The sequence below is a fragment of the Rousettus aegyptiacus genome, unplaced genomic scaffold (genome assembly GCF_014176215.1).
Source record: "Rousettus aegyptiacus isolate mRouAeg1 unplaced genomic scaffold, mRouAeg1.p scaffold_m13_p_1, whole genome shotgun sequence".
NCBI classification, from domain to species: domain Eukaryota; kingdom Metazoa; phylum Chordata; class Mammalia; order Chiroptera; family Pteropodidae; genus Rousettus; species Rousettus aegyptiacus.
Genome location: NW_023416284.1, coordinates 43,422,116 through 43,446,479, shown reverse-complemented (window position 1 = coordinate 43,446,479; position 24,364 = coordinate 43,422,116). Strand labels below are relative to the sequence as shown.

General features: G+C 35.1%; 1 protein-coding gene across 6 annotated transcripts in view; it reads right to left on the bottom strand.

Annotated features, from left to right (window-relative positions):
* The window catches only part of UBE2U (ubiquitin conjugating enzyme E2 U), a 53,717-nt gene that overhangs the window by 13,330 nt on the left and 16,023 nt on the right, over positions 1–24,364 (bottom strand). For 4 of the 6 annotated variants that reach the window (XM_036234768.1, XM_036234766.1, XM_036234794.1 and 1 more), the window contains 3 exons: positions 20,624–20,672; positions 10,338–10,423; positions 4,091–4,172 (listed from right to left, as the gene is read on the bottom strand). In XM_036234768.1, coding sequence (XP_036090661.1) covers positions 4,091–4,172; positions 10,338–10,423; positions 20,624–20,672 — 217 coding nt within the window. Of the gene's footprint in view, positions 1–3,600; positions 4,173–10,337; positions 10,424–20,623; positions 20,673–24,364 lie in introns of those variants that run through there. The other 2 variants (XM_036234778.1, XR_004955196.1) reach the window with 2 other exon arrangements.

The window sequence follows — 24,364 nt, the reverse complement described above, 5'->3', positions numbered from 1 at the left end:
GACAACATATGCTTATCAATAACTTCAGGAAAGTTATTCTCTTTAATCTCCTTGTACCTCATGTTTCCCTCATTTGTAAAATGCATATAATATCTGCCTCTACTTCTATAGAGAAACTTAGAGGTGACAGCTTAGTCGAAGGGAGAGGCTAGGAATCTTGTCTTCAAGCTGTGTCTGTATAATAAGAAAAATGATTCAACTTGAAGTGTGGGTTGATTTGTTGTGGCGTTGAAGAAGAGAGATGGATGTGATTGTGTGTTACACTTAGAAATATATGAGTACACTTAGAAGTATAACTGTCAATTCCAGGGCGGCCAGCCAGTATTGCATTAGGAAATGAAGGGAGAATGTCTAGCACAGAGCAGGCGCTTTGCCGAGTTAGTTCCTGTTCCCGCTGTGCTTCCTATGCATAAACAAGAGCAATACTCCTTTCTAAAGCTACATAGAATGTAAAACTTCTCCAGAACTGATAACTTTTCTTTAGATAACTTTCTGGCTGACAAAGCTTAGACTGCTACCATATAAGCAATCATTAGGTATAGAGTATGATATAAAAATAGTTTTACATGTACATAAGAATATGCAAAAAAACAGCTTGCACTGCTTTTTATTTTGTATCTTTCTCCAGAGAAAATAAATATGAACTACTGATTAGAGTCTAGATTCATATTTTTCCCCCACATGTTGGTTAGAATAAAACATTTACATGAATAGCCAAAAAAATAGGCAAAGGCAATAAGAAAGAGGGAAAAAAAAGATGCCTTAGAAGAATGAACACCAAACCAAATAATCAATTCATAAATATTTATAAGCTGCTTATAATGACAATGGGTTCCTACTAATACTAACTAAACACTTGTGTGGAACTTAATATTCATGACAGTCATTTATATTTCCAGTTTTCAATCACTGTTCTATGATGACACACTTAGACTTTCTAAGATAGAATCATCATCTCTACATTAGAGTGGGTCTTAATAGAAGCCAGAAGCTACATTTTATTTTTTCTAAAACTAACTGTCTTCACATTTAATCCTATTAAGGGCAGAAACAGGGTAAGTGGGCATCATACAGCAGACACTAACTGAGTGCCTACTAGTTACCAGGTACCATGCTAATGTCAGCGATTACAGAGCTACAAGAATGGGCCTTCCTTGGTCACTCTTTAGGAACAGATGAAATCCCATACAATAGGGCTGAAGGAGCAATGGACAGAGTCCTATGGAGGGAGACATGGAAGGCTGAGCATGCCACGGACCCTTCCACAAATAGACATTGGAGCTGGAGCTTCACATCATCCTTGTGAAACACTTTTCCAGGCAGAAGAGATGGTAGAGGTGGAGTGGAGAAGGAAAAGAACCATGCGTATAATTGGACTAAAATAAATGCGGCCACGTATGTGTTGTTTTCTGTTTTCTCACCTGAGAAAATTTTTACAATTTTTACATGTTTCTGATGAAGACTTTTGTTCTCTAAAAAGTTGGTAGGCATCTCCTCAGGAAGCAATATTAATTGAATGCCCATATGTCAACACTATATACATACATACATACATATATGATCTCATTCAAAGATCAAATGCAAAACAACTTTGCAAAGTAGGTAATGTTATCTACATTTAACAGATAAGAAAACAAGCTCAGTGTGGGTAAGAATTTCTCCAAGATCTGCCTAATTCTAGAGTCCATGCTTTTTCTCCATGCTACTTCGAAAGAAAGATTTTTCCATCTGAAACTTGAACCAGGGCTGCAGTAGAAAAAGCATGAATAATAGCACACCTTATGAGTATTATGTTCCAGAGATAGTTTGAAGTGTTTTACAAGTATTAATTTCTTTAACCCTCACAACCTCTTTGAGAAGTAAGTACAGTTATCATTGCCATTTAACAGAGAAGAAAACTCAGGCATAAAGAAGTCAGATAACTTGTTCAAGATTACAGAGTGACTAATTGGCAGAGCCAGGATTCAAATACAGACTTTCTGGCTCCAGGGTCCCTGAACTTAAACACTCCACATTCCACATTTTAACTCAGACCAAACCCTAACTCTAGACCACCAGCAAAGACCCTACTGGGAAAGATATCCCAGGCAGAAGGCACAAAGTGGTGAAAAGATCTTATGTCCCCAAATAATAGAAAAGGGAATTTAGTGCGGCTTAAGAATCGGGTCTTGATTGATGAGGAGATAGGAGGACAGTAGGAGGAGGGATATGAGGCAGGAAAAATAGGTCTCTCTTTTCCCTTAATGCTATGCAGATGAAGATTCTCAATTTGCATTTTCTGTTGTGTTTGGTTTTTTAATAAGAAATTTCAGTGAAAGAAAAGCATTTTCAAATATGAAAAGAGATGCCTAATGGTATTATTATATTGCATATATAAATTGACAAATTACTCACTTGCGTAGATCCCCAAACATTTTCTACTTAAATCTCTATGAACTGACCACTTTATTATACTTCGTGTATTTTGATGACTATGAGATTTTAAATAATTACCTGAAAATGAGTTGATTCCACTATACTTTAGATTTTTGCATACTCAAATATTTATGCCATGGTACAATTATACAGATAAAGGAAGTATCTTTTTAAAACTTTATTTATATAGTGTTTTTTGTTTTACTAATCAATTCCAAAATTTAAAAGAAGCAAATATTATCTGATCTAAATATATTCTCATCAACCACCAGATGGCATAAGGTGTGAGAGTTTCATTCTGACAGTCATTTATGCACATGATAATTTGACCTATAACTTCAAAATAATGTATTTGGAAAAATGTTCTAGCATTCACAGTTCACAATTATTTCATCCGTATCTAGAAGTGGATGGATAAGTTGAAAATGACATAGTCCTATTTTTTTTTTAAAATTTTTGGGTTCTGTGGGATGCTGGCATTACATAATGAATCAACGATCAAACAAAACAAAGCAGTTCTGTTAAAGGAAATAAAAAAGGAACTCATGTTAAAGCAAAATTAATCTTATGTTCTAAGTAGGTTTCTTTAACTCTAAATGAAACTTAAAATATGCCTTCAAGAAAAAACATGCTTGTACTCCTTCAAATTCTGCTTAATAAAAACTTTTCTACTGCCTATAATTTATTCTGAAAGCAGGAAAATATCTAACACAAACACTTTTTTCCACTTTAGCCTGAAGAAAAGTTTTTGCAGGATGCAACTGAAACAAACAAAAAAAGAATATCTAACTGAAAAACCTAGTCTGAACTGTGATGGTCAGGGGTAGGAAAATATATTTTAAGACCCTCTATTTCTACACAAATTCAAAACACAGTACATTATTTTTACTAAGCTTGTATTTCCATCTAGAAAAGAGGTCACATTGCTAACAAGCCAAAGAGCTAAAAATGAGGTAAACGAGATAAATGCAAAAAATAAGATTTTTTGTTCCCCTAGCTTTGTGATAGCACATTCACTGAGTACTTTGAAATAAGCACATCAGAATAAATGACTACTACAACCTAGCCAACACTGCATAACTGAGATGGAACCTTTTTGCTCTAGCATGATAAAACGGAAGACTCCTCTAGGAGTCCAGAGTCCAGGCGGAGATTAAGATCCCTTCCTTAATCATTGCTCTAAGAATCAATGATTTCTGAAGATACTGTACTAATTTCTTTTTGTATTTTACTACATAATTCCTCATTAGATGTAATATAGTTTCTGAGTGAGAAATCTGGAAGAGGAAAAGATATTTGGAACTAAGAGAAGGATGAAAAGTTAATTGGTACTATAAAACCAGGTTTTTAATTTTGTTTTGTTTTGTTTTTCTATTTCTAAGTCATGTGTTAACAAGGGTAATAGAAATAGGGGTGAGTATTAATGGGGACAGTGATTCCTTCATGGAGATTCATGCCCTGTCTCCATTTTTGACAACCAATAGGTAGCAAAGACATCTCCCACTTGGATTCATATGAAAGGAAAAAATTATAATTCTGTGCTATGTTTTAATAATGAAATAAGCTGTTATTTCCAAAGGGTTCCTCCTGTTGGTCCAGATAGACAGCAGAAAGTGAAACAGTAGCTATTTCAAGTTAATAGGATAATATATTCTAGATACTTAAAATTACTTACTTTAAACGCCATTCTTTAGAATGTTTTAGCTCCATTTTCCTCCACTTATAATACTGTCCAATGAAATTTGGATCTTTAAACACTGAAATTAAAGTATAAAAAAGGAGCTATGCACGTATTCTTTAATAATAGTGCAAAGCTTAAAATAGTTAACTTCTCGTTAAGTTGATATGCGGCAATGACATACCATTTACTTCAGTAGATATTACAATGCTCAGACAATTCCAAATGTTTTCTTTTTATTTGAACTTGGTAATATTGGATATTGTTTGAAAAAAGTAGATTGTGACTTCAAAACTTTTCATTATAATGACATCTGTTTATATATCTTATGTAGTGATGAAGAGGGTATTAAAATAACTCATGTAGAAACTAGACACCACAATATTCTAACTAAGCACTTCAAGTGGAAAAATAAAATCTTGGAATTAGAAGTGACATTACAGATCTTGATCTGTAATGTAAAGTAAGAATTTTCAATAGATGATCATCCAGGCTCTAAATAAATTCCTTGCCAACAACAAAAAACATTCCTTTTTGTTGTTGGGAGACAGCCTGTCCCATTGACAGACAGTAAGGTCACAATGTCCTTCCTTAATCTGAGTGCTGAGTTTCCACTGGTCCTACTTCTGACCTCTGGGGCAATAACGAGTAAAGTTCTCTCTCCCATGGGAGGGAGCCCTTCTAATATTTGAAGATAGCTCCTAGGATGGCCTCAGTTCCTTCAACTGTTTCTTAAGACATGATTTCCTAGAGACCCAACCAACCTCACCATCCTGGCAAAGAAATTTATTGATGTTCCCATTAAAGTCTACACGGAGAATTGGCTCAGGATGTTGGTTTCGTCTGAATAACAAAGATTCAAATTAGTTAGTACCTTCCTCGATCTGTGTGCTTCCTTTCTATCAATTTAGCTCAGATCTGCCTTAGTATTTTCTGGAAATTCCATTACACCATTGGCTCATATGTTTGTGGTTAATTGTAAACCTCACGCCTTCAATCAAATTCACATAAAATTTATTGAAAATCTATTATGCTTAAGGCGCTGGTAGTTTTTACATGAAATACTTTTCAGCCAGATCGTATACAGACATATATTCTATCTATCTGTCATCTATCTATCTATCATCTATCAATCATTTATCATCTCCCTGTTTCTTATAATTGTCCTAGGTTCACAGTCTTGAATTGTTTAACCAACTAGATGCTCTCCACCAGTCTTGCACTTATCTAGAACTTCCTTAACAATAATTAATTAATCTCTTCTTGCTTGATGAAATGTGTCGATAGAACAAACATTTAAAGTGAATAGTTTTCTTCTATTAATATTACATGATTTTCGCCAGCAATGTTCCTATATATTCTTTAATTTTTTTTCTTACTTCAAACATGCTCAAGAATACATATATACATATTCTTATAGGCCTTAATAATACTCTTCATTTATATCTGGAAATATACTCCTCTTTTCCATTAAGGAGGGAAATCTGAGCTCCCCAGAGTTCTTAGTGAGATCTCATTATTTTCTTTAGGTTATAATAACTAATGTTAATAGAGTTATTACTATATAATGGGCACTATAAAGAATGTATGCAATGGTTACCATTATAATATCCACTTTACAGATGAGCACATAGAAAGGTTGAGTAATGTTTTCTATGGGGCTATCCATTCCAATTAATTTTATATCATTGACATGTTCTTTATTGTTCCCTCTACTATCTCAGAGAGGAAAAACGCCACAGTATTTGTAAAAACTTTTATTTTAATGCTTTCTATTTTACTCTTATAATTTTTTCACTTGCCTGTCAGTTTTACCACCTGACTGTAAATTCCTCAAAAAACTTATTATAATACTTACCTTTTGTCTTCAACACACAGCCCATTGTCTAGACACTTGCTCTATAAATAATGTTGATTGGGGGGAAATAATAAAGGAATGAGAACAGAAGAAAAAAGGGAGAATAAGAGAGTGTGTGAGAGCACAAGAAAGCGAACAAGAAAAAAGGACCTGTGAGATTTTGTTAGAAGTTCTTGAAGTTGAAATTCCCCCATCAGTACCATATCTTGCCTTTGTGGCGGCTTTGCAGTCTGGTAGAAAATCATTCTCTATTGCCTCCACAATATAGTTCTTTTTTCTCTTTCTTCTGCAGATTACCAGCCATCACTTTTACTCTGTTTTTTTTTTTTTCTTTTTTTCTCCATATGCACACTTCTTGTCCAACATCTGTATAGATTGATCTTAAAATGTTTTCCCCACTGCTAGGGCTATCATGTCCAAAGAAATATAATAGCATCGACTTCCCTTAGCATGTTTTATTTTCACACATATTATCTCATGCTATAACCATAGAACAATTTAAAATAGAGTGGGATGTTTTTGTCAATAAATGGAAATTTAATGAAATACAAAGAGTTAAATGACTATCCTAAATCGCAAACTAGTACAGGGCTGAGTATCTAACTTCTGACATCATGCTCTTCCCACTAGATCCTTTCCAGCCCTTGGTTGTACTTGTAATCACCTGGGGAGTTTTAAAAACTGCTGCTGCCTGGTCCTGCTCCCAGAACCTGATGTAATTGGTCTGAGGGTGTGCCCTTTACATGGGAATTTTTACAAGCTCCTCTGGTAGTTCTAATGAGCAGTCAAGACTGAGAACCGCACATTAGAATTAGACAATACTGCCTCTTGCATTGAAATGCAGTTTAGAGACACTTGCCCTTATTGCTGGCTCAAAAACTCAAAGAATGAAAGTCTCCTAGGGTGAAAGCAAGCATCCCCAGGATGCTTCAGGCTGTTTGGTCTGTCTTGATGACAGCAAACATCAGGAAGCCTCCGCTCAATATTACAGGGTACACTGGTCTGAAGGAATTCTTTTCCTTTAACATAAACATTTCCTTATGGGGATCATATTCTGTCATTAAGGTGCTGTTGCCCACAACCAGATGCAGTGGTTTCTTCTCTGCCAAACTTTTTATTTGCCATTCAATAGTGATGGACAGAGGATAGCGAATCATCAGTACATCTTCCCATATGATTGCGTATGATTATGAACTAATAAATATAATTATTGAAAAATGTACTGCGGATACTTCAGAGTTTGAATTTAAATCTCAGGCTGTAAGGAAATAACAATTTTATATCATATTATAAAGGCAGTATAGCATGATAGAAAGCAACAAATGTGGAATCAGAGGATCTGGTTCAAGTCCTTAGACCACAGTTTACTTGTAGTAATTAATAATAGCCACACTTTTTGAGCAGTCACTATGTGTTAAGCACTGTTGTAAGTGATCCAACCTATGAGGGATGTGCTGTAATTATTCTCATATTATAAATGAGAACTAGGACACAGAGAGGTTAAAAAACTTACCCAAGGTCACACAGCTAGTAAATGGCAGAGCCCGGATTAAACTCCGGCAATTTGGATCCAGAATTTACACTCTTTATCAATAAATGTTATTTCCTCTTATACATGTGACCTTAGATAAATTATTTAGCATCCCTTGGTCTTGGTTTTCTCATTTGTAAAACAGAGTAATAATAATAGTAATGCCTAGCTCATAGGGTTTATAAACCACTGTTCATGACATATATTAGGTGTTTAATAAATATTGGTTGATAAATGAATAAAAAACTAAAATTGAAGTGATTAAAAAACATAATGCAGAGTCTACTCTGTAAACCATTATACAATAATAAACTTATTATTATTATTGCACACATGGCTATGGAGAGATTTGTGGCACAAAGATATGGAAAACAGTTATTATCCAAAATCAAAATTTAATCACTCATCACTATTCATAAAATAAAAAGCTTTTAACAATATGCACAAGAGCTTAATCTTTCCAGTGATAAGATTGTAACTGCAGAAAATAAAGTTATTAGAAGTTTTCCTTTTACTTCTGAGTAGTTGAAGAAACATTCTATAATCTAAAAGCTTCATCTTTATTATTGCCAGGAAATTAGGCTGTTAAAAAAGATAGTATTGGATCTCATCCAGTTGAATTATCCAAAGACAAAATGGCCAGCAGCAGATGTAAGGTTTACATTTATTTTTTTAATTAAGTGTTGGTTATTATTGAAGGAAAACTCTTGAAACATTCTTATAACAAATCCCTGGGCGAAGAAGAGGCAGGGTGATTGTGAAATATTGCGCCAAGGGCTAGAATCAAAGTCTCAGAAATTCTTTTGGGCTAGAGGTAACCATTACCAGCTATTGCTTTCACAAAGAGGGATAAATTACATACTAAGCTAGTGACAGATGTAGAAACAAGAACCAAATTAAACATTTGGTATCAAACTCTTAAAGAAGAAACTGCAGTCAGTGATGCCTCATTATTTTCTTTCATTTTTAATTGTTCTTTATTGCAAGACGATCATTTCCAAATTTTGTTAAGTTTTGGCAATATGCTTCTATTTTTTTTTCTAGAGGTTTGATGTCTCCAAGAGCCTCTATATATTTACATGCCATTCCATAAAGTGCCATCTTATACCAATCGGTTTGGTTTTTAATTGAGGGAGTTGTATGCTTGAGTCATTCCTTAGAACGTGCCAGCTGCATAATGTTAGTTAAAGATTATTGCCTCCCAGAGCCCATCTGAGCTTCTCAGTGCCTCACACATGACAGGCACCCAAGATGTGTTTGCTGAATTGACTAAACACCATCCAACCACAAATCTTTGAAATGAAGTAAATATTTATGTACTCTGGTATCAAAAATAATGAAATTCTTTATACTGATAGAGTTGCTAAAGACTGTGTTTTTTTTAAAGCACCTTAAGATATTTTTCTTAACCATGAATCCATGAGTGAGTGAGGAAGGTCATACATAAACACAAAATAGTTAATAACCAACATCCTAAACGAACATGTAACTTCATAGAAATTATTGGTAAAATTTATTTTTTATATTTGTTAAACTTAGTACTACTTTTTGCTGTAATTTGTGCCTTAAAACTGGAAAAGTCTATTGCATGTGATATTTTGTTCTACTAAAACTAATTATGAGACCATTATAATGATAAACAGACATTTGGTGAGACCACAAATTAAGGCAGTGGTCATGGGGTAGAGTGGAGAAAAAACATTCATAATGTTGTAGGAGATAAAATCAATAAGGCTTAATGAGGGAGATAAAGAACTCTAGGAAACTTTTGTGATTCTGGTTTAGGCAAGTAAGTCAACAGCGATCTACCACTAACCAAGAAAGTTAATAAAGGCGATAGGTTTTAAGGCAAGATAATGAATTCAGATTGGGACATCTTAAGCATGAGGTACCTGTAACACATGTGAGACGTCCAATGTACAGTTGTAAATATGCATGCAGAATTCAGGAGAAGGCCTGGCCAGAGATGAGGCTTTAGGAATTGCTGGAAGGTAGGCTAATGAAAACCACGATGGTGGATTAAGACTCTCAGAGAAAGTGGGTAGAGCAGACTGAATAAAGAAGTTTTTGCTAAAGAAAGAGGCAGCAGAGCACTAAGGAAGGGAGGAGGAAAACTGTGAATGCATGGTCTCATCTAATACAAGGAGAGCATAGCTGATAAGTGGGCAAGTTAAGACAAAGACTAAAAATAATCACTGCATCTGGGAATTAGGAGGTCACTGGTAACTTCAGAATGTACCATTTTAGCAGGATAGCGGAAACAAAGTCATATTTCACTAACTGTGTATAGACTGGATAACCTGCTTTGATCCAAATGAAAGAGTACTCTAAAGATGTGATTAAATGGGACCAGAAAGTATATCCAACTCTCCCCTTCTGTCTTTTTAATTCCTATGTATAATAGCAAGAGATGATTTTTCCTTAGACTGATATAATTGCAAGCCCTACATTTATGTTTGTTTACTGTCTTTCTACTCAATACTTTCTCTGGTCTGAGGATAATTGATTTTAGCCTATGAAGGCTTCTTAGCAAGAGGAAATCTTCTTAGCAAAGTGAAGGGAGTAAAGTAAATCTCGTGAGATTGAGAACTTCATCTTTTCTTTCTCTAATTGCCTATCTTTCCTTCTGTCTTTAAATCAGACTTCAGTCCAAGGCTTTACACAAAAGAGGAGCTAAATTAGTAGTTGTTGAATGATTAGTATATAGAGACAATAGAGAAGTTTATCACCCTCAAACTGCAAATATATGTCAATTACCCTTCGAAAGCAAGACAAGTTGAGAATAATTAAGAGATTAATTATATACAAACTATAATAATACTGAAAGGGCACAGGATAAGGTTAGATCACCTTACTTGAATTTCTGTGATATTCTGTAGCTTTCGATGTAGCTATTTCAGACCATGTCTTGTAGTAATCATCAAATGAAACTTTAAAGGATCTGAAAATATAAATTAAAATCAGACAATGAGTAGTTTGCAATTTTGCTTTTCAAAATCATTTTTACCAGAGTGAACTGTTTCATATAACAATATCTTTCCACAAGACATGAAACAAATTTTCAGTTTTTAACAACTCTAACATATTAAATCCTCCACTAATACATACAAATCACAGAAAAAGAAGGTATGTCCAAATCATTTTCAATAATAAATATAAATGTACACCCATGTGTGTATTATAAAAAGAAAAACATAGGTTTCGGATATCTGCCTTTCATGGCTAACATTAAAAAAGAATCTCAAGAAAAGATTTATAGCTGTACATTTTCTTTCTATAATAAACAATTTTCTTATATTCTACATCAGTTTATAGTAAAATCATCTTTATGTCCCTTTTATTATGAGAAACAAAAAACCAGAATTGAGATTAGTTTAATTTTTTATACAGAATCTGGCCACTTTTAAAGAGGAAACAAGAATTTGTTTCTACTCTTTCTGCCTGTAGTTTTCCTTCTCTGAGCTAACGCTTCTGTGTCCTACTGGGAGAGCAAAGATTGCTGTGAAGTATCCAACAGGAACTGTGAAACAGTTCCCTTAAGCAACTGCCTCTTCAATTTTTTTCTACAAACCTTTTGAATGCAGAGATTGTCAACATTCTAGAAACAAAATATTACTTTGGAATATTTTTCAGACCTGTGAAATCATCAGTTGATTGGTTTAGATGTTTAAATATCAAATGTAAAAGACTGTGTGCCTGTTTTCCATTCTAAGTTCATTGCTTTCTGGAGGAAGAAGTAGATTTTCAGTTAGAACAAGTCTCCTACCACTAATTTTTATATGTACCTTAAATATTTGACTAAATTTTGAAACAAATGGGGCAATATCTAAATATGTTAATGCATTCATTTATTTAAATAATTCCAGACATTTTAAGACTAACATTTTTCAAATGTTCTATTGCTTTTGCAATCATACTTAAGTAGAAATCTGAAACTTGGTGAAGATAAATTAATCACTACTATTATTGCTTCCAGAGCTACATGAAGTGCTTTATACTACTAAATGATATGCTAAACTAACATTAATTTCCCAAAGAAATGTTTCAGCAATTGGCAATGGAGGTAACAAAATGAAAGGCTGCATTATATCTCCTGCATGAAAAAGCTTGTGATCAATTTGCTGTCACAGATCATTTAGCAGACAACAATGACCCAAGAGGAAGGAAACTGTCAACACACTGTCTCGTGAAAAAAAATACACCATCTTCAGGCACAATCGTCTCCATTGTTTTTTGTCTGTTTGACGATGACCCATGACCCTCTCCCTTCCCAATGGTGTCCTGTTCAATTTCAAACTGTTAGCCTCCAGGGGCTTTCTTTTCTTCCCCCAGAATAATTAAAAATATTACCCTAAAAGGTATAACTTTAGTATAGCTTGAAAATACAAAGCAGAATATCTTAAACATTTGGGAATATTTGCATTTTCAATTCTGTAAAGAAGGCAGCTCCTTAAAATGAGAGAACAGTAACTATTTTACTTTTATTCAGATAAATTACTAAATATACAGGGATACATACAGTATAAAAAATGTATGTTTATAGATTCAACCAGTAACAGGAATTTATTGAGTATTATTACTGGCATTATGAATATGAAAAAATAGAAGACATAATTTTAAATTGAACATCAGAGCTCACTATCCTGTTGGGAAAATAAGATGTATACCTGAATTAGTAAATAAAACAGCTTTATATATTAACCTCATAAAATGTTACATTATTTAACACAGACATTTGGAGACCATAACGACAGATACTTTTTGGCAAAGGCAGTAAGCAGAAAAAAAGTCAGACTAGGGGAGATTTAACTTTGTTTTGGAGCCATTGGGGAAAGAGTCACTTGGGATATGGACCTGGAATAAAGGAAAGAGGTATTTTAGACTAAGGAGCAGTATTAGCAATAGATCATGGGGGAAGGAGCGTGGTATGTATATGTGTACATACAGAGGCTGTTGGTGGAAGACATGATAGTAACGAGATAATCGACTAGAGTAGAGAGTTCCAGTTTCAGAGGAGTTAGAATTTAATAAAATATGTGAAACCGGGCAATACTGGATCTTTAGATTTAGGCAGAAAACAGGTTAGAGTTGATTTAGTAATCTTGATTTATTAGATGATAGAGAGCAATCAGAAGTTCTTGAATAAGGCGAGCAAATTATGAAAGTGTGTGAGCAAGAGTTTTTTTCTGGCATTAGTATGCAGAGAGATTAAATGAAAGGGAACAAGTTAGGAAACGAATGCAGTAATTCAGGCAAGAGACATGGAGAGCTAATACAAGGGTGGGAACAAAGATTGTGAAGGGGAGGAGATAAATCAATGGTAAAAAAAAAAAAAATGACTGGACTGGTTGCCTGATAGGGTGTGAAGGGTGAAGGAATCTGAGGGTCAAATATTCTCCTAAAGCCCAGAAGACCAGTTAGTTTTGTTATTAGTAGAAAGCGTCTAGAGAAACTTAAGTAAAATATGAGTTTAATTTTAAACATGCATTTTAGGTAATGACGTTTAGGAGTGCAATTGAGAAATTGAGACTGGAAATAAGAGATTTGGGTCCAACCAACATAAAAGTTGATAGATGATGCCATTAGGGAAAACAAACTCCAAAAGAGTAATTAAGTGTTTAGAAAAGAAAGAGCAGAAACCAATTTCATAGTTACGAGGAATCAGTGAAGAAAACGAAAGTATAATTAAAGGAAGAAGAGAATCATGGTAGTGATATTTCATGGAAGTGACATCCAAGCCATAACCAAAGCCTAATGATTAAACCCCTATATGTCTCTGGATATTTAGTCTTGTAGTATTATGATTAATAGTGCAGGCTCTGGAATCACCTGGCCTGGGCGAAAACACTCTGGCACCGTGACTTATTAAGTGTGTGACTCTGAGTAAATTCCCTAACTCCTCCACTCCTGTTTCCTTATCTATAAAATTAGGAAAGGGAACTTTCTCCAGTGGTTCTTGTGAGCCTTCAATGAAATCGTCCATGGAAATAGGCAAGTAGGGAGTTTAGCGCTTCTTAGCATACAGTGTCAGATGGTCTCAAATAACTCAGGTAAGCACCTCATCATTTCTCTTATGCAGACTCTAAGCAGATTCTTAATTGTTTTTCTATCTCAGTCTCTCCCTATTCCAGGTTATTATGTGTCTGTTTGAAAACCACATTTGTTACGTAATTCTATTGGATGAAGTCTAAACACTTTTGAACAGAGCTCCAGGTTCCTCATCATCTGGCCATTCCCAATCTTTTTTTCCACCATTCATTCACACATCTAGAGGCTCTATCACATGGAACTTTCTGATGATCCTGAGTAAACAATAATATTACATTACTGTATCTGTGAAAGCAGCTCAACCTAGAGACTTCTGCCCTCTGTGCCTGTCAAATTCTTACTTATCAAGGTTCTGGCCCAGTAAAAATATTGTGCATATGAAGGGTGTCACAGTGGACATTGTGGTTAGCTCCCAACAACTGCTTCTGTTCTTCTCCCCTTACGTAAATGTCATTCCATCTGATGGGATTGACCCCACTCCTGGCTCTAAGTCAGGGTCTGATGGGTTTAGGGCTGTGTGACAATGGTGACTAGTGTAGAAATAGAAACTTGACCTAAAAAGAGCCAATCAGAGTGAAACTTATTCTAGCTTTCTATTACATGTTGATATCTAGAAGTGTCCTCTTTGTTCTTCAGCATCGCCTTGTTATTCTAAATTCTTTGCATTTCTAGATGCATTATAGAACTATCTTGTTAATTTTCAGGAAAAAAAGACTGCTGAGATTTTGATCAAGATTGAATTGAACGTATAGATTAATTTGGGAAGAATTGGCATTAAGTCTTTCCCCATCACAAACATTGTATATCTATTTCTTTAGGTCTTCAAAATTTTTCCCCAGATATATTTTGTGGTTTTTCAGTATGGATGTCTTTCTTATTCATCTTTGTTAAACTTTGGTGCTGTTTTATTGGTATTTGTTAAATTTCACTTTCTTTGCATGGAGTGCTAGTATATAAAAATAAAGTTGATTTTTTTATGTTCATTTTGTATCCAGGATCATTGCTAAATTCACTTATTAATTTTGAATCCTTGTATATTCATTCGAATTTTACTATGTAAATAATCCTGTTGTCCATGAATAAAGATGCTTTGCTTCATTCTTTCCAAACTTTATAACTTTTATTTTTTTTTCCTTGCCTCATTGCACTGGTTAGGACCTCCCATACAATGTTAAATAGACATGGTAATAACAGACATACTTGCCTTGTTCCTAAACACAGGAAAAAAAGCATTCAAATTTCACATTTAGTATGAGGTAGTCTGTTGGATGTTTATAGATTTCTTTCATTGGAATAAGGAAATTCTTTTCCATTCCTAGTTTGCTGAGACTTGTTATCATGAATGGGTGTTTAATTTTAGCAAATATGTTTTCAGGATTCATTGAGATAATTTTATGTTTTTTCCCTTTATTTGGTTAACTTGGTGAATCACACTGGTTGATTTTCAAATTTTACACCAACCTAGCTTTCTTGAAATCAAGTCCACTTAGTCATGATGGATTATCCCTTTGTATGTATCGGTGGATACAATTGCTAATATTTTGATTGGGTTTATACATCTGTGTTTATGAGACATATTGGCGTATCATTTTTCTTTCTTGTAATAATAATCTCAGATTTTAGAATCAGAGTTTGGAAGTTTGGGAGTATATCCATTTTATTTATTTGCTGAAAAAAGTTTTAATACCTTTTTTCAATTTTTTTTTTTAAATTTTGAAATAACTTTAGATTTATAAGAGTTATAAAATATTTGGCTACATTTTATAAATTAACTTAAAGTATAATTTTCATTCAATAAAATGCACAGGTTTTAAGTGTACAGATTGATGAGTTTTGACAAAAGACTACATCTGTATAGCCATAAGCCCAAACAAGATATAGACTATTTTCATTACTCCAGAAAGTTGCCTACTGCCCCCTCCCTGTCAATATCCCTTGACACTTTGGGGAATCACTGACCTGATTTCTATCACTATAGATTTGTTTGCCTGTCTTAGAATGTCATGTAAATTAAATCATATGGTGTGTACTCCTTTGATTACTTAGATTCCCCGCCCCCCACACACACACACTCAACATGTCTGCATTTCTATTCTATGCGGCTGCATGTTTCAACAGTTCTTTCATTTCTTTTGCTGGGAGTATTCGATTTATGAACATAACACAATTTATTTATACATTCAACTGTTAATGGACATTTTAGTTGTTTGCAGTTTGGGATATTATGAGTAGGTTCCTACAGATATTTGTGTACAAGCCTTTTTGTAACATATATTTTCAATTCTCTTAGGTAAATACTTAGGAGGGGAATTGCTGGAATGCAGGGTAGGTAAATGCTGACATCATGAAAACTACCAAACTGTGTTCCAAACTGGCTGCGAGCACATCAAATGGTGCAACGATGTGTATAGTGATGTGGGAGGGCTCAGGTGACTTGCATCTTTGCCAACAAATGGGGTGGTTAGTTTTACGAAGTGATGTGTGTGCTCTCCCAGTCTCCTCAATTTCAGTAAATGACAGCAGTACCCACCCAGTTCAAACCAAAATCTAGTGATAATCCTTGATTTCACTTGTTCTCAAACCCTACCTATAATCAAAACAAGCCTTAAATCCACCCACATTGTCCACTTTTCTCCCTCTCCACATCTATGCCCTCAACTCTAAGCCAAATCACCTTCATCTCTCTCCTGGTCTACTGAAATAACCTAACACTTTTTCTCCTTGCTTCTACTTTAGATTCTTTCAATCCATTCCCCCCATGGCAGTTAATACAGTTCTTTTAAGATGTCAATCTGATTGCGTCTTTCTCTTTCTTAAAAGCTATCCAAACATGTCTCAATTTCTGCTGCAAGGTTAATAAAATCCAAATTTCTTACCTAAGTGATCTGGCCCTGCCTACTTCTCTGACCTCTGCTCTTTCCCCTTGCTGTGTTCCAGTTACGCAGCAGTTTCTTTTCAGATCCTCTAACACACCATGTTCATAAGCAATTTACCGTCTGCACACTAGTTATTCCCTCTGCTTAGAATCTCAGCAGTCCTGTAAGTCATCACTCTCTCCCAATTTTTCATTCCGTTTTTTCTTTCAATTTCACAAACTTTGAGTTTTCAAGATAATGCTATCTACAAGTTTATCTCACCATAGTTCTTCAGTCACTTCTGGGTAAAGTTATAGCTATCTTCCCAGACCTAAAGTTTTGTAGTCCTGTCATCGGTGCTGGATCTCCATGTTGTCAACTGGTTGCCTGTCAGATGAGGGATACACTGCCCCAGACAAAGCACTAGGGCTGAAGTTTCCTTCCCAGAACAGGGCTTTCCTTTCTTCTTCTGACTCAGTAACAAACATCAAGCCTAGTTCTGACCACCTGAGTGAGAAATAGCCACTGTCAACATATTGGTGTCACTATTTTGAGGTATTCCTTCTTGGCCAAGCTCACACACTCATTGCTTCCGTCTCAGACAGATCCTATCATTTCTACTGGCTATTCCTCATCTGGGGGGATGGACGAGGTCAGTGCTCTTGCTGCTATATCCCAATTAATCACGTTGTCAGTTGTTCCAGGTCTCCTAATTCTGAACTTCTAACACTTGCAGGCGCAGTACCATAGATCTTCTTAAGTCCTGGGACAGAGCCTTGACCTGAAGTTTCCTTCTCCAATGTGCTCTTCCAAAAGATTTTAGTCTCTTAGGAACCTTTTACTGTTATTAACATACGAAGATACACAGAGAGGGTCATTGTTCTGGAGTATAACTATGTATTCATTGTTTTTATTTTTTAACATTAAAAAGATAATTCTAGGATTTGGTGCAGGAAGGCAAGAAATAGTATATGTTAAGATTACCATTTGACACCTGAAGCCCAGTAACGGCAAATAATTGCTAACACTTAAATAATCAGGTACTGTTATAAGTGTTTTACATGCACTAAATCATTTAATTTTCACAGCAATCCTATAAGATTGATTATTATCATTTGACTTACAAAGAAATTGAGATAGAGAAGTTAAGTAACTTGCCTTAGTGTCATAGCTCCCAATAAATGAAGGAAATGGGATTCTTTTGCTTGCAATGATAGACTGCTTCTGAGTGTGTGTGTGTGTGTGCGCGAGTGCGTGAAAGAGAGAGTGAGAGAGAGAGAGAGAATACCATATATATTATTTTATAACCCACTCTTTTCACCTACTTTTAATGTTAATAAGTCTGCAGAATCATGTCCACAATATACACTTACATACATTTTGGACATTACGCAGCTAACCTAAAATGTGTTTAATCAATTCATTTTGTGAAACTTTCTGTTTTCAATTTTTCATTTTAAGCAAGTCTATGATCAACATTCTTATAATCTAACTTTATGCACTTGTTTGATCATATCCTTAAAGATAAATTTCTAGCAGTGGAATTTCTGTGTCAAAGCCGTGCACTTCTTTTAGGACTTTTAATATGGAATGCAAATGTTATGCTCTCTTCTGTCTAGATCCCCCAAGTTTTATCTTCTGCCTGCCCCTTTAAATGATTTAGCCACCCCCTACCCCCACCCCACACACATGAATATTTAGCATTTCGACCTTCTATGTCTCATTCTCCTTTCTTCTGATTATCTAGCAACCAATCCCCTCGCCTTTATCTCTTTGGTTTTGCATCTCAGCTCCTGAAACATTTTGATTGCCTCTGGCATTTGTGATTCATTTTCTTTTCTTTTCTTTTTTTAAGTTTATTGGGGTAACATTGGTTAATACAATTATATAATTTTCAGGTGTACATTATAATTTGACATCTATATATTCTCTTGTGTGATTGCGACCCATGTGGTTCATTTTCACTTTTCATTCTGGATGTCAAGATACTTCCTTTGCGTCAGGCTGTGGAAAATCTGCCCTCTTAAAATCTCCATGCTTTTGAATGAGTTATTCCCTCTGCCTGAAATGCCCTTCTCCTCTTACCTATAGGTGCATTCCTATCCTACCTTTAGAAATCAACTCAGGGATTGCCTCCTCCTGGAAGCTGGCCTTTATATGCACTACCCCACCTCCAAGCTTTACTAACATATTTCTTCCTCTATGCTCCCCCAGCATCTTGATCTTATCTCCATAATAGCACTTATTATATTCTAGATATTAATGTAATACAATAATTGACAGACATGGCCCAGTGTAATGGTGGATTGCATTTAACGGAGGTGGTACCAGAGATAGAAAACTTGGTAAAAAAAAGTGAAGGCCTCTAAAGGAGGCCTACGAAAAATAAAAGCTACAAGGGAAGCAATTTCTACTCAATATGACTCACTTTAAATAGGATTCTATATGACTTTAACATTTCCCCCTTAGCCATGATCCTGCTATTTGCCCTGTAGTTGTCCAACTGCATCCCCTGGTAGCAGATGTTCCCTGTGTTGTCCTGTGGGACCGACAGTCAAGCACGTGCTTTGAAGAGAGTTTCCAATTTTAGAGAATAAATCTAGTAACATCGGAGATCGCGTATTATTCAGATGTGTATCCCCAACACTAGAACACAGTCCCTGGCGCAGAGCATATGCTCAGTGAACGCATTTAAACAAATGAATAAGTAGATGCTCTCCCAGAGGCTGCCCATATCTTATCAAGGGCAAACCTCCCAGATGATAAGCACAAGCTGAAATCACTTTCAATTATTGAACATCAGCTAAATTCCCGACTATATTCTTTCTGCTCAGTTGACTGGACTTTGCCTAAGTTTTGTTATATCTTTTGGAAGCAGGTTTCAATCGCTTGGCTATGGCTCTGGAATCCACTTCTATAACCATATCTGCCCTTCCAGCTCATGAAGTAAAGTTCTAGCAAATGGTGCTAGTCTGACAATATAAAGAGCAATATCTTTCTTTGAATAATTTCTGTAAGACCTCACTGTCAATGCTCTATGTAAAAACTAAAAGCTAGACATAACTGAGCTTTATTTATCCCATAACAAATATTCCAGGGGAAAATGTTAGAGGTCACAGCCACATAATAAATTGCGGCCTGGTATATACCAGAGTATCATTGAAATCTAGACTACATTGCTTCAAGTTCTAGAGATTTCTCTAGAGATTTTAGGCTAGCACTAGGTGAATACCACAAATCAGACCTAACTCTCACTTCATTTATCCTTGGTTTGGTTTGGAGTACCTGCTGAAGTTAGAATCGGAGAGGTTCTAGTCTGCTCTTACTGCCTTATTAGTAAATTCTGGCACTGTATTTTATGTACTGTAAATAATTATACCACAAATAGGAAAGACTTTGTGATATTCTAGGGACATTCATGTTTTACAGGTGATAAAATGGTGTTTTTGCATTCAACAACTATTTATTGAGGGTCTATTTTGTGCCAGGATGGTCAGTTGCTTCTCTCCACATCAATAAGTTGAAGGGGCAGCAATATCCTCTACTGAATCCCAACTTAGCATACTACTCGCTAGATGATGCTCACCTTCCTGAAATTTTCCAACACTTTTACAAACAGAAGCCACTTAAGTTACCTCATTTTACTCCTCCTTCAGGGCCAGTCAAAGAAACTTGAGCTGAAGCAAGCATTATGTCCACACTAGTTAATTGACTGTTTTCTACAGCAGATTGACTGTCAAATTAAGGCTAATGGAAATGCTCAAGAAATTAATGCTGCAGAACTATAGATGAAAATATTGACTTAGACATTGTCCATGTGTTCAAGGCTGAATTCATGTCATATTGTCAGGTTGTCTCTCAAAAGATCCAATGGCTTCAGCCTTACCACTCACCATTTTCCTCTACAACCTTATCTTTTCTGAAATTGCTTGAATTCTTGCAGTTTAAAACAGTTTGTTCTCATTATATTGACAACAGACTTTTATTTTTCAACAATAAAAAATTAAAAGTTCATATAGTTACATTCAGTATTAATTCAATAGTCTAGAAAGAATTTAATAATTTTCTACATTCTTCCTGAAAACATTTTTAAAAGGTATTGTAACAGAAAAAGATATCTATACTTCCTTTTCTAAGTTAAAAAAATAAAATTCAGTTATGAGAAAAATATAAACATTTTAAATCAATAGTCTCTTTGTTAAATAAATTGGCATAGAATTGTATAAAGAAAAACTTACCTGATACTTTTATCTGTGTCTTTAGATGACTCAGAGCTTTCATTTTCCACTATAAAAAAAAAAAAAAAAGGATTCTGGTATTCTGGTTTAAATGAAAGATTGAATACATGGCTTTATGTACACTCTTTCCGAAGCCTCAATAAAATAGTGATAAAGAAATAAAAATAAGTATAAAACCTTAAGGAGAATAAAAGAAAGATGACAAGAAAAAATTTCAAGATGGGAATCAGATGTCAAGTGGCAACTGTCGTAGCAGGCCATAGGAATTTGAAACCTAACTACATGATGAGGGGAGGTCAATAAAAAAGCAAATAGATTTATTTTTCTGAACTTGAGAAACAATTCAGGAATTGTAAGTACCAGCTACCTCTGAAAGGTGAGAGAGATAGCACAGTTGCTCAAGACTTATACCTTCATCTTATGCAAACTGACGACCACCATTGCCCAGTCAGAAGGAAAGAAGTTTAATCTCTGAGAAACTGAGGATTAGAGGACACTAGGCAGAACAAGAATATGTAAGGGCCTGCAAACAGGGAATAAATCAGTAGGTTACATTGAATAGAAAAGGTTCCTACTCTCTTCCCTTGTCCAGCTCCCAATGTATAATAAGCAGCTAACACCTTTCTCTAGATACAAAATTTGAGCATTTATCTCAGGAGAAATAAGCAAGCCTAACTAATGGTATGCCCAGGTTCTAACTGAATAATGCTATAATGAAATAAAACTGTCAATAATTACAGTCTGTATTCAAATATTTCTGGTCTTTTTAATGATTGATTTCTATTCATTGTATGTCCCACATATGAGCAGTCAAAGACTACTAGACATTTGAGTAAAGTCAGTATCGTGAAAGATAACCACCAAAACAAATAAACAGGGAGGAAAAAAGAAAATGGAAACATAAGTTTCTGGAAATCTTCTAGAATATAGAACAACAACAACAGTAACAAAACAGAGGTAGATAATAGGAAGAAACAGATTTTTAGAAATTAGAGGATCAGACCAGTAGATCCCACATCTAAATATTTGGATATTTAAAAGAGAAAACAGAGAAAATGAAGGGGAGTAATTATAAAAGAAATCTCATAAGAAAAATTTCTAGAACTAAAGGATTAGAGTTTTTTAAAATAAGATTTAAACAGCTTATCAAATGCCCTACATGATGAATGAGAAGGAAAATAAAAACAAAAAAACTACACCAAGAATAATTATCAAGAAATTTCAGATCACTGGGAATAAAGAGAAGATTTTTTAAAGCTTCCAGAAAGAAATATATCACATGTGAAGAACTGGACATCTGAATGAAATCGGGCTTCTCATGATTTAACACTAGAAACAAGAAGGCAATAAGGTCTCTAGAATTCTGAATGAAAATTATCTCCAAACTAAAATGCGACCAGATTGTGATCATGTGAGAGGGGAATACATACATTTTAGGCACGCAACATCAGAAAAGATTTAGGTCTCATGGACTAGGAAGCTCCTAGAAGATGTGCTCCAACGAAATGAAGGAGCAGGCCCATCAAGAGGAAAATAAGGAATCAAGCAGGGGCATCAATCCAAGAAGTAGACAAATAGGCCAACCCAGAATCCCTATGAGAGAACTACCAGTTTAGAACAGGAGGATGGAGTGCCACAGGAAAGAAGTCTCCAAGGGGAAAAGGCAATAGAGTGCCTGGGAGTTGTTTTACAGCTTTGTCAGAAGTCTAGGGGAAAAATAGGTGATATATAAAAACAAACAAGGGAATGAAAAATTGGGCCAATTGCACAAAAAAATAAAAGCAATAATTCATGGCTCATCTGGGACAAATATTTACTAAGTCATATTAATGTAACCAAAATATATTAGGAGAATAAGGGAGAGAAAGTATGGGTGGAAATAGCATTATAAAGCCTATAAGTAGTATTGAAAACTGAAAACCCCCAAAATATTAGAATAGAATAAACTTAGAAATATGGTGGTAAATTCCAGAGAAACAACTAAAGGCATTGAAAGGTGTTGGTACCTTTTGGGGGTGGGTACTGCACCCAGCCATGAAAAGTGTGGGCTTCCAAGGTCTGCTATTTTTCATTAAAAACTGCTTTGTGTTATTTGTCCTTTAAAACTATGAATATATATTTCTTTGTCAAGAAATAAATACTTAATGTTTTTAGTTAAAACAATCAATTTAGATACTTTGCTAAAACATTATTGGACTATCTGGTGCAATGAAATACAAAAAGGAAAAACTCCAACAAATAGATCACACACACAATCCTGATAAATTCATTTTTTAAAAAGAAGATTTTCTGATCTCTGTAAACAGCAGTATATCTGTAACAATACTGTAATCATCAACAACAAAATAAGGTCTGAATTATAATGCTAAAGCTTGTGTGTTCTTCAATGAGTTAGCTATGCTATTGGACTAAATTTCTTTTTCTTCTGACATGCAGAAAGTATTTCTTCCCCTAGAGGAAGGAGTACTCCAATATCTAACAACAACAACAAAAATTACTCCCTCTAAAAAGAAAAAGGACCAAAACCTGAACTCCTATGAGACATTAGCTGTTTCAATTGCAGAGATAATTTTCTTTAAAATTGTTCTATTGTTATGAATATTAAAAACAACAACAACAGTGAACAGACTGGGAGCTTGAATCAAAGAGGAATCAAATCCTTGTCACATCTTCCTAACCTCAAGAAGAATGGGATGTATTTGTACAGCTATCAGGTTTTTAAGGAGTATGTAATATAAATTAGTATTATAATCTCCTTAATGTTTCTGTAGTTATCCTCTATTCTTGAACTACAACTCTAATATCTGTCAGTTACTATACTATAGTTTATTTAGACAAGTATCTGAAACTTATTAGTGTGATCCTCCTTTATTTAAAAAAAGCTATGGGAATATACCTGGCTAAGAGAAAAATGGTTACCTCAGGCTTGGCTACCTTCTAGACCTTTCCCTTCCCTTTGCCAAATTTTATAAATGAACTAAAGTAGAAGTTGGAAGGCACTTGAAAAATCCCCTTGTCCAACTCCTGACACCGAGCAAGAAGCACTTTGACAACATCCCTGAAAAATAGCCATTAAACTTTCCCAAATGAACACGACTTATAAAATGTTCTGAGTATTTCTATTATGAACACTAGTGACAGGCAGTTTTACTACCTGCCAACGTGGCTTTGTACATACTTAAGCACCTTGAATTGTTAGAATATCCTTCCTCATGTTTGGCCGGCTGGGACCTGGATGAACGTTACCATTGAGGATGCTGCAACTATGGTGGCATTTACTTCTAGGAGAGATCAGTTAGGCACCCAACTGACTATATAATTCATTGTCCAAACTGGAAGACGGAGTGAAAGGGGATACTAGAAATAATTACACCAGGACTGTCCCAAGTCGTCTGGTGTGTTTTATGTGAGCATCCTTACTCCAAGGTCTGCGTCCCAGAAGGGGCTCTCAGGATATGGGAAGGCCATCGGGACCTCCACCAATTGGATATGACTCAGAGCTTGGTGCATTCCTGTCAATATGCCAAGGCCAAGACCTAGCTATTCATGCGAGGCAAACATGTTAGAGAAAGTTTAGGGAATGAGAGGCATTTGCATGTCTGCGTACCAAATACCAGGCTTAGGTTTAGGATAACAAAATTAATTCCAGACCACTGATTATGAGGGAAAAGTTCCCAATTTACTGAAGGTCTGTTCTGGCAGAAGTCAGGGCCAAGCCTGTGTATTCTGGACTTCAGTTGC